The sequence below is a fragment of the Octopus sinensis genome, linkage group LG4 (assembly GCF_006345805.1).
Source record: "Octopus sinensis linkage group LG4, ASM634580v1, whole genome shotgun sequence".
NCBI lineage: Eukaryota > Metazoa > Mollusca > Cephalopoda > Octopoda > Octopodidae > Octopus > Octopus sinensis.
The window spans coordinates 83,716,294-83,737,534 of record NC_043000.1 but is presented as its reverse complement, the minus strand read 5'-3'; the positions used below and the strand labels follow the sequence as shown (position 1 = coordinate 83,737,534).

General features: G+C 35.4%; 1 protein-coding gene across 2 annotated transcripts in view; it reads left to right on the top strand.

Moving 5' to 3' along the window:
- Nucleotides 1-21,241, top strand: part of LOC115210521 (protein broad-minded) — a 247,424-nt gene that overhangs the window by 155,332 nt on the left and 70,851 nt on the right. For both annotated transcript variants that reach the window (XM_036502208.1, XM_036502209.1), the window contains exons 17-20: nt 3,413-3,611; nt 6,093-6,181; nt 13,467-13,599; nt 16,720-16,807. In XM_036502208.1, the coding sequence (XP_036358101.1) occupies nt 3,413-3,611; nt 6,093-6,181; nt 13,467-13,599; nt 16,720-16,807 (509 nt within the window). The remainder of the gene's footprint in view (nt 1-3,412; nt 3,612-6,092; nt 6,182-13,466; nt 13,600-16,719; nt 16,808-21,241) is intronic.

The following is a 21,241-nucleotide window of genomic DNA, read 5'->3' as shown; positions in this document are numbered from 1 at the left end:
TGAGAAAGAAAACATCATAGATATAGCATGCCCAGCTGACAACAAGGTATGCGATAAGGAAGAAAGAAAATTTGAGAGATATGTCAGATTAGCTTGGGAAGTTAAGCAGTTGTGGTCAATGAAAAAGGTAGCAGTAGTACCAATAATTTTCGGAGCCCTAGGAACAGTGAGCAAAAACCCTGAGAAGTACATGGAACAAATAGGGGCTGCAATGAGGGTGGAGCACTTGCAGAAAACAGCACTACTTGAAACTACTCGAATACTCCAGAAGGTGCTTGAAAAATAAGAGGTGTTACCTTAGTTCACTAGTACTGAACAGCTGACACTGTAGTACATCTCCAGCATTAGAAGCTGTGCAAAGTCAATAATAATAATAATAATAATAATAATAATAATAACATTGAAAAATACCTTAGGAAATAGAACCCAGGTTTGAAATTTCCCCAAAACATCTGATGATGGTTGGAGAGTATATCAGCCAAAACGTGTTAACAACAAACAAGATGACGACAAATATCCATCAAATGTAAATAATGTATGAGTATTTCTTCACATATACTGTTCATATAAATGTATACATGCATTTAGTCTGTGTGTGTGTGTGTGTGTGTACACAAATATATATCTGTATATGTTTTGGCTCATTTGCTTATTTGAAATGTTGAGAAACTTGAAAATAATTTTTTTTTAAGTTGCTCTTCCAAAGAAAGCTATAAGTAATAAATTACATAATATTGAGTAAAAAAAACCCTTTGAATAAGATAAAATAGATATAATCACTTATACAAAATGAACAACATGTTTACTGTATGTCAGACAGTTATCGGGATTAGGAGTTTATCTGTAAAAGTGAGAGAGTGAATCTTTTTAAGGGGCTACTCAAATATAAATGGAACTATAGATAATAGCTTATAATATATTGGATGAAAAAAAAAACTCCTTAGACAGTAAAAAAGTGGATAAAATACCTGTAGGAATTGCTAAACATAACTGGAAATGAGAAACAGCCATGTTCATTGGTTGGTAACATGTGGTGTTTTGTGGTACAGCAGGAGACTTGAGCACCCACAATGGAACACATTGAGAGTTGTGATAACAACTGGGATCTATATGCTCATGTAGGTATGTGTGTCCCTTCAGCGATGAAATGGCACTTGTGCTTTTCTTGGGCTTCATTTTCCTTCTCTCTGGACTTTTTCCTCTTTCTGATGAAGAGCCATGCTATAAACATCACAGCCCCTTTTGTTTTATCTTAAACTTTCTCTTGGCATCCATTTGACTTTTGTTTTTTTTTTCTGTTTTTGTTTTTATTTTTGACTTGTTTGTGTGTGTACATATATATATATATATATCCTCATCATCACCATCACTCACCTTCCATGCTGGCATGGGTTGTCCAGTTTGACAGGAGCTAGCTAGGTAGAAAACCACTCCAGGCTTCTGTGTCTGTTTTGGCATGGTTTTTATATGCCAACCACTTCACATTGTGGACCAGATGCTTTTTATGTGACTCCAGCTCCAGCAGGGTCACCAAGTAACTTGCAAGACAAGGAATTTTGAGAAGGAAGAGGACTTTAGAGGAAGGGATCTTGTGTCAGATGACGAAATGTTAGAGTGTGACATTTGTTCACATTCTCATCTATTGCACACACATGCATACACACATTCTTCATACTGTGAAATGCAAAATGGTGCAAAAATGCATTTTGCACCAAAAGCCAATATGGGAGTTTCATTCATGGTATCTTCTGGAGTGTAGTGTTCTAAGAGAACATCCATGTTTAAGTGGGGATAAATAATGCATGAATGAAACAAAAGTGAGTTATCTATGCTTTAACTATTGATGTTGTGAGAGACAGATAGATCATCTTTGTACAATCTGGAGATGTGGAGTCTTGCACACATGTTAATATTCTTCAATAACATCTATTATTATTAAATATGTATTTTCCAGTTTCACATAAGTTTCATGCTCTTTTCTTCTGAAACAACACCAAAGCCAGTTATTGTTTCTTGCACAACATTGCCTCACAGATCACACAACAATAAACATATAACCAGCCAATCATTTTCTGCTCAACACATTCTTGTAAATTTAGGTAGAACTTACCACTGAGTGGATCATGCCTCCCTATGATGGAGATATGAAAAGCTATTATAACACCAGATTGGAGTATACAGACAAACTATACTTGACTCAGAGAGAACATATTTAAAAATATATTTCAACCAGCACACAAACTTCTTTAAGTTCAGTGGTGGAATCAGTACCACCTCTCTCTCTCAGTACGCCTAGAAACTAAAGGACAATGCAGTGAAAAATATCCCCATAGCTTGGAATGTACATGAGACTTCACATCCATATACCAAGGATGATAAATTGCATCATCTCATTTTTTTCTCATCTTTTTCTAAATTATTCTTTCTTTACTATTTATTTTGTTTTTTAACTATTAATTCGATGGTCATATTTGATGTTAGAAATATGTTACATATAAGATTTGTAGCTAGTTGAATTAAGATATATTTTCCTACAGAATGAACTGATCCACCACTTCAAATACTATATGTACATTTGGGGTTTGAAGGAGGACCTGCTGTGTAGACTTTGTGAAGAAAGGGACACTCTGGCACAGCTTGTCAGGGCACAAAATAGCACTTACACAACAGAGATACAAGTGGCGCCATGACTAGGTGCTTGCAACACTAGCTCACATCCTGGAGCAGGATAGGCTCAAGAAACATCATCATACCATCTGATGATATCAGTTCCTTTTGGCCAAAGCTCCATTCACTTGGGTGAATAGAAAAGAAGTACCTTCTAGGTGTCATCAGAATATCCCATAGAATGGAATGATCCACCACTTTAAATACTATATAATAAATCACTGAGGAAAATTACTCATATGTAAGCAGTGGGAGAATTATATAATTAACAAATAGTTTGTTGATTTGCAATACTGAACTTAATTCTATTTATTTTATCTGCTGTATGTAATAACATTTTGGTCTGTCTGTCATTAAAGAATGTAATAATGTTGGAGTATGTCTGTCATTATGAAGGTAATAACATTGGGTTATGACTGTGTTGTTATAAAAAATAATAATATTGTGGTGTGTATTTGCCATTGTAGAAGATAATAACATATGGCATTGTGGTGTATCTGTATCATTACAGAAGGTAATAACTTAAAGGTGTGTCTGTCATTACAAAAGGTAATAACATTTTGGTGTGTCTTGGTCATTGTAGAAGGTAATAACATTGGGATGTGACTGTGTCGTTATAGAAGGTAAGGACATTGGAGTATGTCTATGTCATTATTGAAAGTGATAACATCAGCGTTTATCTGTGTCATTATAGAGAGGACATTATGATGTATCAAGTGTCATCAAATTTCAACTTGCTTTTCAGGACTGCTGTTGCTCATCAACTTGCTCAGTTTACTGAGATTTGCTTGATGAATTCAGGAAATGAAAAATTTAATTGGCCATCTCAGAAGACAGTTGCAGAAACTTTATATGTGTGTCGCCTACTGTACAATACTTGTGAAGGTTTACATATCCTACAGAATTATCAGCTCCACAACTGCATAAAATATGCCTGGATTGAGGTAAGATACACACACACAAAATTTAAATGTGTGAAATATTTTTGCCTTATCCAATCACCTTGGTAAAGAGTAGATATCACTGTTATTGGTAATGTAACAAAATCATTTAGTAGAGATATATGTTGTACTCAAGTAGACATGAAATATTAGCATGTTTAAAAAAAATAAATCACTGAGGAAAATTACTCAGCGACATCATCTGTATGGAAAACAAACAGAGGACCAAGATATGTTGCACATTGCTGTACTTAAGAAGACCCTGTCCACCACAACAGACCTCCTAAAACTATCCAACCCATACCAGTATGGAAAGCAGATGTAAAAACGATGGTGAAGATAGTGTGTGCGCATGTGTGTGTGTTTGTCTGTGTTTATGTTTGAGTTTATGACATATCTCTTTATATACAGTAATCTTGTAGTTCATCAAACAGAATTTGATAAATTTAGTACCTGACTGAAGTACTAGGGTCAATACAACATTCAAAGCTGCCCCAGGCACTGCCACTTTCTAAAGACTGAAACCAATGAGAAAGAAAACCCATCTGTATACTTAAATACACAGATGTGTTTAGATTGTTGAAGGTTTGTGCCTACACTCTTATATACAAGCATATAGGAGCGTTAGAATATATTTTAATCCTTTTGTATTTAAACCAGCCATATCTGGCTGAAATACTCTACTTGCTTTATGTTCAAATTGACCAGATCCAACATCTCACACCTATTCGAGATCATTGTAAAAATAAACAACCACATCATTGAAGCTGCAAGATAGTGCATTGTTTAATTTAAAACATTGAGAATAAATAAGCATTACATTTGACAGAATTATCTAGATGCTAAAAGGTTAAACTTTTGAGAAAATTTACTTTTCATGTGTCTGGAAACAAGATCATATTAATAACAGAAAAATTAATAAAAATTTTTAATTATCAATTCTGTCTATTCTGTCAGCTTCTAGTTATTATTGCTTATATGCAGTATTACCATTTAATATGTTATGAAACTTTGCACAATGTTCAACTTGTGTTTTCTTGTGTTCTTTTGGATTGCATTCACTTAAATTATGATTATGGCGTTTTGTTTACTTTATCAATTGCAATTATTTTTAGAGGTGTGAAATTTATTAACTGCTAACTTATGATTTATTGGGTTTCAGCTTGATTTATGCTCAGTGATTCTACTTCACTTTTGTGTGGAGTAATCACTATACAATTGTATCTAAAATGTTCTTTTAACGGCATGCTTTAAACCTTTCTCCAATAGTGTATATATACATATATATATAATTATTTGCAAGATTCAATAGAAACGAGGTATTTTAACAATAAGGACTCCAAGATAGATTCATGGACAGCATACCTGTGTATCGACTGTGTGTACAGACACTCACATATTTACTAGAGTATATACATATCTGTCCTTCCTGTTATGCATACATTCACAAGTGTAGACTAAATACATACAACATATACATAAAAATCGCATAAGAGTATACTCCAGCATGCAATCCATGGTCCACTGTAGGCTCAACATCCAATGTAGGGAAGGTTCTGAGTGTGATGTAGTATAAATAATAAACAAATGGGCTGATGATCACTACAGCTGTTTTGGATATGTTTTTTATTGGTGAACTAATCGATTACATCATGTTAAAAAAATGTTTTCTTCAGGTGAATTAAAATTTAACATTTAGAATTTTTCACACAAAGTGTGTAGAATGCATATTGACTCTCTCATCTTGGTACCGGTTGAGAAAGTAAATTGGGGAATGCTATTTTGAAGTTAAATAGATGTAGCAATAAATATGTCCTCGCCTCTAGAGAATGGAGGTTAAACAAAAAGAACTCACATCCCAATCATGAGAAGCTATAGTTTAAGCAGTGGTGCTAATTACTAGATAAAATAGATAGGGTGGCTCAATAAGTTAGCTTACATGCTGTGAAAACATGTGAGGAAATAAAAGATGAGAGATAATAAAAATAAAAATAAAATTAAATTAAAAAAGTACAAATAAAATTATCAGAATAACCATTATAAGAAAACAATAAAAAACAAAATGTAAAACATATGCTTGTATCTATGTCAAAGTCTGTGGGACTACATGCTGAATCTGGACAGAGTGGTGTCTTCCAGTTCAACAAGAGAAATTTGTCCATATGCCTACATTTAATAAAAATTTCAGATCTGGAATTTAGTAGATCTTAGATCTAATGGCAGTATGAGATCTTTCAGCCTCACAAAACCTGCATCTCTTTGATCTACTAACATATGGTGTAGATTGTTCCACGATGCTCCACCTGATGGTGGCCTTCAGATCCCATTTATAGCTATTTCTAATTTTATCGCTTTCTTCTTATCTATGTGTTGGAAAGAAGACTGGTGGTTTTCACATCTTTCTTTTATAAGTCACCTTGGTATATACCAATGTAATTTTTCTTGTATATCAATAATTTTAGCAAGTTCTGCTTGATTCCATAGGCCTCTCTTGAAGCTGAGAATTCTAAGACACCAATACCAGAAGAAGATGACAAAGAAAAAGATACTTTAAAAAGCAACTCAAAAAGCTGGTAAGTCAACTTTTTAACTTTGTATGTTTACATGGTCAGATTGGCTAATATACTTTCAGAACAATTACCTTCCCTGCTAATTACATCTCCTAGGTAACAAAAGCTATCAACAACTTTTGTTGTGAGCTATCCAGACATTTAAGAGAATCTATTTCTAGTATTCTTGTAGCATGTACAGCTTAGATGCATCTATCATATATGAAACTTACTTCCTCTCTTAGTCTATCTGTTATTCTACTATATCTTTTGTGTACGTATAGCTTACACTGGATACAACATATGGTATCTATACTTACTTTTCTGTTTATCAAGCAAAATACAATTCCTGGAGACACCAGGGTCCTGTGTTCTTTCCCACTTACTAAGACCTTACAAAAAACTTTACCAAGTTTACTTTGAGGCTTCTGGATTCTAGGTTTAGCTTTCTTGCTAGGTATTTCCTCTTAAATTCACTTATAGATTCAGCTATGAGAATTAGATTATCAATATATAGGAATCCCCATGGACAACCAGTCTTAAAATCCTCTTTGATTACCTATAGGACTTTGATGAATAAGAGTAGATTAAAGACTGAACCTTGCTGGACTCCTGCCTTCACACTAAATTCATCACTAAAATCATTGTTGAATTTCACTTTACTTATTGTCTTTGTTCATAGTTTGTACAGTTCCCACAGGCCATTTGTCTACACCAAGTTTTCTTAGACTGTGGAAACTGTACAAACTATGAACAAAGTAAGTAAAGTGTCAACAATGATTTGATAGAATGCTACCCTATCAAATGCCTTTTCCAGTCAATGAATTTCAGAAATAATGGTTTAGTCTTACCAAATATTTCTCTTGCCATTGCCTCACAGTGAAGATTGCATCAGTGGTACTTCTTCTAGGCACAAAGCCAAGCTGCATCTCTTCTAGGTTTACTCAATTGATCTATCACAGATCAACTGTGCTATGGTTCTTTCCATGACTTTATAATATGATCCAGTTGTTTGATTCCACTATAATTTCTTCTCTGTAAGGCACCTCCTTTCCCTTTGTAGCAGTTTACAATAATAGTGCTACATCAGTCTTTAGGCATGACACCTGCCTGTATAACTTGATTAACTACCCAGGTAGTAATCATGAATCCTACCTCACAAGATTTTTTTAAACACCTCTGCAACTACAGACCAACAGATTTTCTCTCTCTTTTCTTGTCCTTAATTGCTTTATTTACCACACTGCTGTAAACTTTAATTGCTAGTCCCTCTTGTTTAAGCATGAGATAGTCTCCCTATATTCCATGCATTTTCCACATTCAACAATCTTTCACAATAGTGTCTTTCTTATGGAAGACACTTGCTTGTCTTCCATAATTATGGTGCGTATGTTTTCATTGTCCCAAATACACTTCTCACCAATGACATCTCAGTTCTCACTCACACACTGTTTTGCAATCCTAATCATTTTACACCTCTGATCCTCATGTTATGTTTAAATCTCTATCTGCCGTACTCTTTGCCAAATATAGCTGCCACCTAGCTGCTCTTCTAGCTATTAGGTAATACTCCCTCCTACCACCTTCCTTCCTTCCAGGTTTTTAAGCCTGTTTCTCAGCCTATCAACCATATCATTCCACCTCCATATTAATTTCAAATTTTGGCACAAGGTCAACAAGTTCAGGAGTGGGTCTTAGTTGATTAAACCAGCCTCAGTGTTCAACTGATACTTATGTTATCAACCCTGCAAGGATGGAAAACAAAGTCATATTACCTTTGGTTTGGTTGGAACTTTTCAGCAGCCTCATGTCTGACCTGTAGCCCAATGCAGGTTATTTCATATAAATTCCCAGTTGTCACCTATGCTACAGGTATTTTTTTCTCCTTTATCTTTTTTATTTGTCTCAATCATTTGACTACAGCTATGCTGGAGCACCACCTTGAAGGGTTTTAGTCAAACAAATTCACCCCAGGATGTATTTCTTAATCCTAGTACTTATTCTATTAGTATTTACAGGGACATAAACACACTAACACCAGTTGTCAAAGTAATGAGAGGACAAACACAGACACGCACACAGATACATATATATATATGTATATATATATATATATATGTATATATATATGTATATATATATATATATATATATATATAAGCCAGTGGTGCCTCGACTGGCTTCCATAAAATGCACCATCCGAATTGTGGCCGATGCCAGCGCCACCTCGACTGGCTTCCATGTCGGTGACACGTAAAAAGCACCATCCGAATCGTAGCCGAAGCCAGTGCCGCCTTGACTGGCTTCCATAAAATGCACCAATCCGACCGTGGCCGATGCCAGCCTCGCCTGGCACCAGTGCAGGTGGCACGTAAAAAGCACCCACTACACTCACGGAGTGGTTGGCATTAGGAAGGGCATCCAGCTGTAGAAACTTTGCCAGATAAGACCGGAGCCTGGTGGAGCCTTCTGGCTTCCCAGATCCCCGGTCGAACCGTCCAACCCATGCTAGCATGGAGAACGGATGTTAAACGATGATGATGATGATGATGATGATGATATATATATACACACACACACACAACAGGCTTCCAGTTTCTATCTACCAAATCCTCTCACAAGGCTTTGGTTGGCCTAAGGCTATAAGTAGAATATACTTGCCCAAGATGCCACACAATGGGACTGAGCCCAGAAACATGTGGTTAAGAATCATGCTTCTTACTACACAACCACACCAGCGCCTATGTTCTAAATCATTCTTTCTACGGTCATGTGTCAATTAGAATTTCTCTGCACCAATTTTCAATTGTGAAATCTTTTAGTTTCCATATCTTCATTCTCAATCTCATCTTTCATTTTGGTGCCTAACTTTGATTCTGAAGTTACACACCACCGATTAATGTTGTGTAGTACATCCTTCATCACATATTTTAAAAGATTATATGTGGAAAAATGTTTCTAAAATATAATAACAATTGCTGGCAAAGATCATTTGGAAGGTGGAGGGGGTCAGTTGCTTCATAGTTGGAAGAAGAAAACAAAATCCTAGTAGTAATTGATAGAAACAATCAAACAAAAGGGGAAATAATTTTAAAACCTTAAGAATTTTACAGATAATTGAAATTTCATGCTTAGCAAAAAATTCTGATCTTTGTTAAGGGGGACAACTCTGGACATATTTCATTATTTGATACTTGTCAGCATCTATGATGCAAACATCAGCAACAAATATTAGTTATAATTAGCAGTACCTATGGAAGTTCCACAATTATTTTGAAAATTGTATTATGAAATTGTATATTTTTTCTGAAACATTTGATTCTTGAGATATAAAAATTCACATTGGCTGCATTGAAGAGGCAATCAATCAATCAAACTGGCTAGCTACCTACCTATCAACCTCTACCTACCTACCTATCAACCTCTACCTACCTATCAACCTCTACCTACCTATCAACCTCTACGTACCTGTCTACTGTCCTATCTATCTACCTTCATACCTACCTATCCATCTATCTATCTATCTATCATTTTCTACTTACATTTGATGTATGTATCTACTCTAACAATACAGACAAACATTTAAACCAAATAACTCAAAATTATAAGAAAACTAAATAATTGTGATGACCTTGCATGGCATCAACTGCTACACATAAACAGGTAAAAGTTAGATCCACAGCTATTTGCTAAGGTTATTTCACTTTGATTTAACTATGTATCAGTATATCTAGCTATCTGTCTTTCTATCTTCTATCTCTCAATGAATCTATCTAGCCACATAGATACATCAGTGAATTGATGATATACAAATGGTTATACATTAAAACCTGTAACAACAACTAAACTTTTATTGTCTGTCACAATATTTTGTTATACTAGGTTTAAAATTATGTAACTGCTTTCCACTCCTGCATTCCTTTCAAGCAACACTCACTCAGTCTCTCTCTCTCTCTCTCTCTCTCTCTCTCTCTCTCTCTCTCTCTCTCTCTCTCTCTCTCTCACTGCAACTATCCCACATGCCTTTGCACTTAACATATTTATATCTCTTTTTCTACCTCTTTCTTCAACTAACTAACCACACAACACAATAGCGATACCCTTCTTGTACTTCTCAGTGCTAACACACACATACATACACACACTCTCTCTCTCTCTTCATTTCTTCCTTTAACTAGCCACTTCCCTGTGTCTTAGTGTAATGACTATTATTTTCTCCCTTCTTCACATCATTTAAACTTCTCTCTCCCACTTTTTCTTTCTTTCTTTCTCTCAAACTCTTCGAGTCTCCCTTCAGCTAACTAACTGACAGCATAATCCATTTGGCCTGAGTGTATTAATATGTAGCGTAGCTCAGTGGTATCCTCACTGTTTGAGAGATATATTAGAAATGATGTCGTCTTTGATAGCAACCATCTTTCGGCTGCTTAGGCTCAGTGTGTCTGCTACTCTGATTGGTTGATTTTGGTGCAGTCTTATTTCGCACCAGTGTGTAAGCCAACCAATCTCGGCCTTAGGATAAGGTCCCATGACACAGTCTTTTGGATTTTCTTCTGGAGCCTCTAGCATGTTATAAAAAGCCCCAGCATTCACAATATCAGTCTTTGGTTCTAGTCCTTCTTAGGACTAACCTCTGACCACAGAGCGATTCAGCCATATTCCAGCGACTCAGCTAGTTCCAGTTCCAGCAACAGCAACAGACACCAACATACAGCAACTCAGGACTTCTCTATACCGTCGCCTTCAATAAAAAGCTTATTGTCAAGTCATATGTATACCTTTTAATATAGATTTACCTAAAGATATTAGTAATAAAATGCTCAGACTTAAATTAAACCTTACTAAACATCAAAAATATTGTGAGGTTTCAGTTTTGTCAATATGAGAAGAACTTATAAAATTTCACTTATTTCACTAAACAATTTGAAATCTAGAACAGTATTGAACATAAGTGAAAGAAGTAATACACTCATGATTTACCCTCCTCTCTCTCTCTCTTTCTCCCTCTCTCCCTCTCATATGTCTATTTTCGAATATTTTATGATATACAAACATTTTCTAAAGTAGTTGCTTCCTGTTAGGAACTGCAATATTTATGATTTCCTCAAGCATTATCTGTAAAAGTGATGTGGAATATATGAGCTGTATACCACCTGTGTTGTTGATTTACTTCCCTGAAGTTCTATATATTGCAATGCCTGATCTGTAGTGTAAAGTTACTGTTAACTGAGTTGATTGGCTGTTAAACTCATACTGACCAGTTAATGGGTCATTGTTAGTCTGTAACTCTATTCTATTTCTATAGTAAAACACTTAAATTTTGCAAATTTTGAAGGGAATAGTAGTCATTTCCTTTGATTTTGAGATAGAAGCAAATGGAAAATAATGCTTACTGATCAAAGACAAAAAATTTAAAATTTTGTTACACAATGTTATCAGCTAAGAAAATTGTGCTGTTTGAAAGATAGATGTGTTGGTCACAGACAAGGTAGTATGCAATAGCAGGGATGGTCAGTTCATTGACTTTTTGGTTACCTGATGTACTACCAACTTCACTAACTCCATTTATGCTATCTGGATATAATAGAGACAAAACTACTGAAGGAGTCACATTCAAATTATTGTGTCAGGCATCAGTTATGTGAGAAGGTGGAAGATCTCCTACATCACCAAAATACAACTGTATAATCTGGCCTGTTTTACAGCACTGGAATGGATTTTGTGAAAAGAGATAAAAGATAAAACTTCAATTCTTTCCACCTTGTCAGTGAGGAAGCAAAATTCAACATCAAATACATTACAGCTGACATTTCAACTTCAATACTATGGAGACTCTTCAGTGTCTAGATCATTCCTCAAATTGGATAATAAGAGTCACTGCTACCCTCACCATAATAGAGTACAGCAGAAATAAATGGTGTATAAAACCTGCCACTTGTCTGTCTTTGAAGAACATAGCTACCACTCAACTTTTATATTTTTACTTGTTTCGGTCATTAGACTGCAGCCATGCTGGGGCACCACCTTGAGGAATTTTAGTCAAATTAATCGACCCCATTACTTATTTTCTTTTATAAGCCTGGTACATATTCTCTTGGACTTTTGCCAAACTGCTAAGTTATGGGGATGTAAACACACCAACACCAGTTGTCAAGCAGTGGTAGGGAACAAGCAGCCACAAAGACACACACATATGCAACAGGCTTCTTTCAGTTTCCATCTATCAAATCCATTCACAAGGCTCTGGTCAGCCTGAGGCTATAATGGAAGACACATGCCCAAAGTGCCACACAGTGGGATTGAACCCAAACTTCTTACCACACACCTATGCCTGCACCTAAGTTATATAACAACACAATCACTTGATGAGGCTATGAGAAATAGCTAAACAATGGAAAACATGGTGTGGCATAACAGACCATATTGTCAGAAGTATTGAACAAGTGGATCTAAAGACACAATTTTCAGTATTGAAAAAGTACTGAAAGGGAGGGGAAAAAAAAGAACCATGCCATATCATAGGTGCAGGTGTGACTGTGGTAAGAAAAAAGTTTGTTTCTCATCCATGTCTTCAGGTAGTTTCACTGTATTGCACCTTGGGCCGGTGTCTTCTACTATAGCTTCAGGTTGAGCAAAGCCTTGTGTGTGGATTTGATGAAAGGAAACCGAAGGAAACCTGTCATGTGTGTGTTTGTGTGTGTGTGTATGCATTTGTCCCCATAACTTAGCAGCTTGGCAAAAAGTGATTGATAGAATAAGTGCTAGACTTCAAAAAAAATAAATAAAAAGTATGTGCTGGGAGTCAATTTATCTAAGTAAACTTTTCAGGGCAGTGCCCCAGCATGGCTGCAGTCCAATGACTGAAACAATTAAAAGCTAAAAGATATCTTTTCTGTCTAACTTTCATCCTTTGACTTGATTATATCTATACTTTCTCCTGTAAAAGCTGGCTTTGTGCTTTATCAAACAATTATATTATTCCCTTAACCCTTTAGCATTCTGTCAAATCTAATACTTATTTATTCACATTGTTTTGAATTAACCATGCATTATGTCATACCTTTAAGATTTCAATGATGTGATTGTTTATTTTTAGAAGGACATTGTGTGGTAGGTGTGATAGGCCAGATCCAACCAGTTTAAGCATAAAACAGAATGTTTTAGCTGGATTTGGCTGGTTTCAATGCTAAATGGTTAATTTATTCAATTTATTTATTTATTCAGACTATTCAATATCCTAAAATGCAGAAATATTTTGATAATTTGAATTTTATTTTCATGACTCTATCCTGTTTTTCAATGTTTCCAGTTGGCAGTTGGTTCTTGAAGACAGCTTACTTAGTTTTGCCAATACTGCTCGAGGTGTTGCTCTCATCACAAAGGTTGAAGTTATCGATAAATGTGTAGCCAACATGAATGAACGTTTTCAGAAACAGCTTCAAGTAAAGATAAAACATTTTTCTTTTTTCTGTGGCAAGGAATTCTAAATTAACAATAATGGATTTATATAGATTTCTGATTGCCAATTAATTTCTTGGATTAACTATTGATTATATACACTTTATGTCATATTTACATTTTGGACCATATTTTTATTACACAATCACAGACACACACAAACACACACACCAAGCTATAACTGCTTTACCTCTCAATATGAAAGTATCTAAATGCATCTGTAATGCAACTCTGTCTGACTGTCAATACCAGTATGTATGTATGCATGCATGCACACATGTACGTACAGGATGAGATGGATAAATTGTTGCCATTTTATATTATTTATTTCATGCATGTGCATTGTTTGTCTTTGATTTCGTCGACTACACAGTATGGTAGGGTCAGCCAACTGACCCTACTGTCCTGTGAGAAAAACAGTCCCATGATGCAATTCACTCTGACAGAAATTTGGAAATAACATGCTGTACTGCTTGGTATTCATGCTGGAAGCTCCAATGTCAACATTTCAGAGTGTTTGGATAAAAAAATCAACCATCCAGTCAACATCATGGTGTTTGGAGTGATCACTAGTGATGGTGACGTTATACCTCCATTCGTCTTCCCACATGGCCTCAGACTCAACATGGAAGACTACATCAAGTGCCTGGAGGAGGTAGTGCTACCCTGGATCAAGAGGGTGGCTGCTGGAAGATCTTGTCTAGTAACAGGACTCTGCACCATGCCACATCTTTGCATAATTTAGACAACAGTTATTGTGTAATTGAGACAACAGTATATGTATACATAAAAGAACACAAATGAGGTTTAAAATTTATGACAGCTGTTTCAGTAAAATGTTATTGATGTATTCATAGATTTCATCATAGAATATAATCTGTCATCTTCAGGTAAAATTTTGAAGAGGTTTTAGCAGGTGAAATAATATCTGTTGAAAATTTTACTTAGAGATGGTAGATTATGTTTTATGATGTAATTTATGAATACATCAGTAAAATTCTACCGAAACAGCTGTTGTAAATTTTAAACACCATTTGTGTCCTTTTTTTTATACCAGCACAGCACCTAGAACCAGCCTTGAGTGGGATCTGCAGTTTAAATTGAATTTGGTACTTTTATATTTGCTGCATTTTGCTAACAGATTCCTTCATGGTTGTTTTACCTCACTGTAAAGCCATTTCAGAGGTCCTATGCTGTTCATGTGCCTAGATTTTAATGAATCCTATAACTAATCTGTGTGTGTGTGTGTGTGTGTGTGTGTGTGCGTGCGCGTGTGTGTGTGGTGTGTGTGTGTGTGTGTGTGTGTGTGTGTGTGTGTGCGCGCGTGTGTGTGTGTGTGTGTGTGTGTGTGTGTAGGGGTTGCAAGTATACTTAGAATATATACACATACACACATGTATATATGTGTTTGCAAATAATATGAGTCCATGTAAACAGATGTAGCCATATACAAAGGAGTACACAAAGGAAACTGAAATTTTGCCATGTTATTTTATTCATTTGTTTTATATATTTATACTTTTACTGCCTTCAAAGTATTCTCCATTTGAAGCCATACATTGGTCCAGATGCATTTTCCTTTGTTTGAAGCAGTCCTGGAACTCTTGTGAAGTGATGCCTTTTAATGCTTCTGTTGATTTTTCTTCACCTCTTCCACATCTGCAAAACATTTTGCCTTAAGGACATTTTTCATTCAGGGGAACAAAAAAGACACAGGGAGAAAAATCAGGTAAATAGGGAAGGTGGGTAAGCATGGTCATGCCACTTTTGGTCAAAAACTGTCTCATACTCAAGGCAGTGTATACAGGTACATTGTCTTGATGGAACCACCACTCACCATCTTGCCACCGGCTGTGACATTTTCATCTTACTGTATCTCACAAATGCTTCAGAATTGCCAAGTAAAATATCTGGTTAACAGTTTGACCAGTAGGAACAAATTCTGTGTGGACAATTCCTTTCACATCAATGAAACAAATCAGCTTCATCTTGACATTGGACTTCACTTTTTGGGGGTGTGGTAACATCAATTGCTTCCATTGACTTGATTGCTGCTTCATTTCCAGGTTGTAACCATAGCACCAGTGATGACCTTCGAAAAAAGGTTTGGATCAACTACCAACTGTTCTTTCATTTCACAACACACATTCAGTTGTGACTGCTTTTGATCTTCCGTGAGCAAGTGAGGTACAAATGTTTCACAATTCCTCACACAAAATTTGTTGGCAGGAGCTCCAGGACACACCAGTCATATCAACAAGTTTGTCAGTTGTTTGGTAACAGTCCTCCAAGATCAGTTCATGAATTTTTGTGATGTTTTCATTCGTTCAAGAGGTCAACGGTTACCCTGAATGAAATTGGTCTTCAAGCAATAAATAACCATTCCGAAAGCATGAAAACCACTTGTAAACATGTGTTTTGCTTATGGCAGCATCCTTTTCCCTGACAGAAAACATAATTTCTCAGAAGTATGCTGTTCCTTTGTTTCATCCATCACAAAAATCAAGAAACTGGGGTGAAGCTCTGCAAAACAAAGACTCACAACATGGTAGTACGACTTCAGTGGATAACACTAGTTTGCAGACTGATGCCTGAGGGTCGTATCAAGTGGATTCTAGTGGCAGAAACCTAAACTACAGTGGGCTTGTCTTACAGAGATGTTTCAGGTTATTTTTGGGTAGCCTCTCATACTTTCATTTTTGCACACACAGCAACCCTGGTCACCTACTGTGCAATATAAAAATGACATTTTTCAACTTATCATACTTCAAAATGAAAAAATCCACAACCTTCCATTTCAATAAACCACTATTGTCCCTGAAAGTATTTTTTAAAATTTACTACAGACTAATTGGAGCTAACTTTCTTTCTGCACCTCAGTCCCTGGATCTTACGTTTATATATGTATGTATGTATATATATATATATATATATATTATATATATATATATATATATATTAGATGTGTGTGTTAATTTTAATCTTAAAGTATAGGAAAAATCATCCAGTCTCCAGACTTATCATGACAGGTTGTATTTTTCATTGAGTTTTATCATCAATGTTCCTTAGTCATTTTTTTATTATGGAACTGTTTACTTCAACAGGTCAGCAAATTTGAAAGGTTTGGCTATGGCACAATGGTCAGTAAACTTGCTGCAGCTGCACCTGGAATAACAGCTCTAAATAATACAGGTAAATCATCATCATCTCCATTTTAACATCCACCTTCCCATGTTGGCACAGGTCAGACTAAACACTTCAAACATCTGATTGTCTCTCATCACGATCATTATCCTTTAATATCTGTTTTCTAAGCTGGCATGGGTTGGACAGTTTGACCAGAGCTGGCAAGCAGGAGAGCTGCATCAGGTGCTAGTCTGATTTGGTGTGGTTTATATAGCTGAATGCCCTTCCTAATGACAACCACTTTACAGTGTGTGCTGGGTGTTTTTAATGTGACACTGACACGAGTGCTCATATGCGGTGCCAGCACAAATGCTTTTCATGCAGCACTTGCACAGAGCTCTTGCAAACCAATCCTCTTCATCAAGGGAAGCAGCATTAATGCTTCTGCTGTGGAGGATGGGTTTTCTTGAGTACAGCAAGGTGCCAGATATATCGGTCCTTTGTCATCTCCTCCATAAGGTTCAGCATCCTGAGGTCGTCTTTCAGTATTTTGTCCCCTGGATCTCCCTCTTCCATGAGTTCCATCCACTTCGAGTGATCAGCACTGTTTTATGGAGGTCGTTAATTGCCTTTAATGTATTGTTCTAAATAAATTCTGATTCAACACTTACAAGCAAATAAGGGTAGCTCATTATACATATATGGATGCAATACTTGGACATGTCATAAGTATTGTATCCAGAATCACAGTGTTTCAGGTCCTACATCATACACCCTCATCCATGCCACTTGACCAAGGTTGATCAAGCATAGACCTGTGTATAAGTATCATTTTACTCAACCCAGTCAAATGCTGCTTGTGGAAACTCCAACTCTAGATAGTCATTATAAGCAAATAATCTATCAGAGTCTAAACAGGAGCACATAGCCTTGTGTTGTTGTGTGGTAATTCCTGTCTAACTTAGACCAGCATTATAGAATAAACGTAGATTTGATGACAACAGCAACAGTAATGGCAGTGAAAGAAAATGAATCTTAACTAGATTCAGTGTATATTTTTATCACTTCATCAGAGATCAGTAATTCATGTTCCTACTCTCAGAGAGAATAGTAGATTATAGTTATATAAATATGTAAAGCTGTGTAGAGTGTGTGTGTGAGAGAGAGAGAGAGAGAGAGAGTTTGGAGATGCAAACTAGAAAAATAGAACTCAAAACATAAGTATTTGTATATTTTTTATTAATATTTGGTGGAAATAACAGAGTTCCGTTTCGTGGGCCTTGAGGCATTCTGTTACTTCTTCCAAATATTAATTAAAAAAATATATATATTTATATATTGCTATATACAATATATATAGTATAAATTGCTATATATATATATATATATATAACATCTATAATATATATAGTAGATTATGCTATATATAGTGAAATGTGGTTGGAGATTTCTAGGTTGGTGTTATATAAACAGAGAATTGGTAAAATGCACAATAACATTAAGAGATTTACTATAATCTTTCCAGGCAAATTAAAGAGACAAAAATAAGTGTAATATTTCATTTAAATATATTAGATTTTTTTAAACTTACACATAACTGGTTTCATCAGTTTAAGTGTGGATTTATCAAATGAATATAGTTATAGTGGTTGGATTATATATGACTGAAATTTTTGAAGCTGGGCAGAGAAGTAGGGTACCAGGTTACAAGACAAATAACGAAAGGATATGGTTCTTAACCAGTTATGTAAAGAATGTTGAGTTAAGAATTTAAGTGACAAGTTAGAATTTTTAAACAAACTACTGTCCTATAGATGGTAGTCAGATATATTGAAGGAATCAGATTGATAGTTAAATTACACCTTTTGCATATACGTTGAAGAGATTACTTCAACATTGTATTCAGGTATGTCATAAGTATTTAAGTGCTTACTTTACACATGCACACACATATTAACTTGCATACATACTTAGGTTAATGATATATATATCCAAACAGTATATGAATATGCATGTGCATGTCGAGGTAAGCATATCCAAATTGCCCTTAGCTCAGGGAATTTCTTTGTCAGTCTTTCAAGCAGGCTTTATATTTCAGAAAATTGTTTTTCTTCGTTTATTCATTGTTGTTCCATGGTAGAGTCCAAGCATTTATAACATAGGAAATATTTTAAAATTTGGTGGTTCTATTTCAGCACATGGTGCTATATGTCCACTTAACCAGATTTTCCTAGTTTTCTTTTCGTTATTTGTTGCTGGTGCATCATCAATCTTCTGCAGAGTGATAAACCTGTCCTGTCTGATGTAGTTATGCAAGCATTCCCAGCATGTTATGGCATAAATTAAATTTTGAGAGTTGCAAGTGAAATTTTCTTTTATTTGGAAGATTTGTCCATCCTTAAATTTCAGTTCCAAACCTTCAGTTAAGTACAGACATGTACAACAGTTCGGTCTACCACATTTGATAACCCTAGGGTTGGGTACTCATTTGAAAATATTTACTGAAGTTAGAATGTTCTTCAAAGTCTTTGGTTGCCTTTTGCTTTTGATGATAAGTTAATTCTCTAGGATTTTTCCAAGCAGAATAGGTATGTTGTTTTGTAAATAAATATTTGATTACTTTTTATGTTGAAAATAGAGACGTAAAGTAAAACACCGGGTGGAGGGCTTTACTTCTTATTTTTCTGGGGGTATAGGGATCTAAGCATTTTGTCCTTTCTGTACCACTTACAATAAGACTGAGTGGAAACACTCTTTGAATTTATCCAGTTCTTCTAATCTTTGATCATGTATTGTAATGTTTGATACAATTGTGCCTATACTTTTTGCTAAGTTTTAGAATGGCAGTATATGAAAAGAAAGTACAGTTTGTAATCCATGAGTTTGTAGTAGATATCTGTTTCTATTTTTATTTATTTATTCATGATTAAAATGGCTAGAAATGGTAGTTCCTTCTGCCTGAATTCCATCATATACTAAAAATTGGTGGAAGGGGACAAATACAGATACACATACACATGCATGCACACGCACACACATACACACACACACACACACACACACGACAGGTTTCTTTCAGTTTCTACCTACCAAATCCATTCACAAGGCTTCAATCAGTCTACTATAATAGTAGAAGACACTTGCTCAAGGTGTCATGCAGTGGGACTGAACCTGGAACTATGTGGTTAGGAAGTTTGCTTCTTACCACACAGTCATACATGTGCTATGCCATGTGTGTGTGTGTGTGTGTGTGTGTGTGTAAAGATAGTTGTATTTTACAGATTTAATGTTTCAGCAAAGAATTTTGTTTTTTTATAATTCATTAGCTCCTCTCAAGTACTGAGTTAATGAATGCAGAGTTTCTTTCCTAAAAAATTAAATATGTAAAATATAACTATTTGTTCTACATTTATATTTAACTTGTATAGAGTTTTCTTTGGATTTCTGCTGTCTTTGATTTTTGATTCAAGAATTTTCCTTCTTATAAAGGTACTGACAGACACATAAATGTATATAAATATATACATACATACATATATGTATGTGTGTGTATACACATACACACTATGCAGTATTAAAATTGTGGGCTGCTGGATGCAATATAAACCATATAGGCAAAATTTAGTTGTCACTAATTGTGACTGTATGTGCTCAAGCATGTATGTGCTAGAAATAAGAGTTAAACCACTTATAGTTGTGTAAAAGTACATTTATATATACTGACAGGGTAGACAACTGCCCCATGAATGAAGCAAGGTTAGAACACTGACCTGCACAGTTTCATCCTAATGGGAATTGTCAACAGTGTGCCTCTATTGCTTCCACGAGACAGCTAATTCTCCCTGTCAGTATATGTATTTGCCATATATAATTGGTTTTGTGTTAAGTTATAGGGAAAATGTGAAAACCTCTGCTAGGGACTGGTTGTGTTTGGCCCAAGAAAGAGACATTCTCAATGATCAGACATTGTCAGGATGGCCAAATTTATCCAACAGGTTCAGAACATCATTAACAATAACCCCTGTAGGTCATCGAGAATCATTGTTAAGTAACTCAGTGATAAAGTGCACTTTAAGCTGTGTGGTGCATAAGGACATCAGATGAAACTCATAAAGGGATCAGTGTATGTGTATGGTTCCAAGGTAGGTGTGGATTCTTGCACAAGCACTTAGCTCTGACTGCACTACTTCTTGTAGCAGAAACAACTGTAAGCTAATGAAATTGATTATATAATTCCTGTAGGTATCATCTGACTACAAATAGGTACCATCTAGCTGCAAATAGATATCATTTAACTGCAAATAGGTACCATCTGATTACAAATGGGTACCATCTGATTACAAATAGGTACCATTTTGCTATAAATAGATACAAACTATCTGCAAATAGATACCATGTAACTACAAATATATATCATGTAGCTATAAATAGGTACCATCTTGCTACAACCCTAATACTTCTAACTACAAATAAGTGCCATTGTGCAAATAAATGCCATTA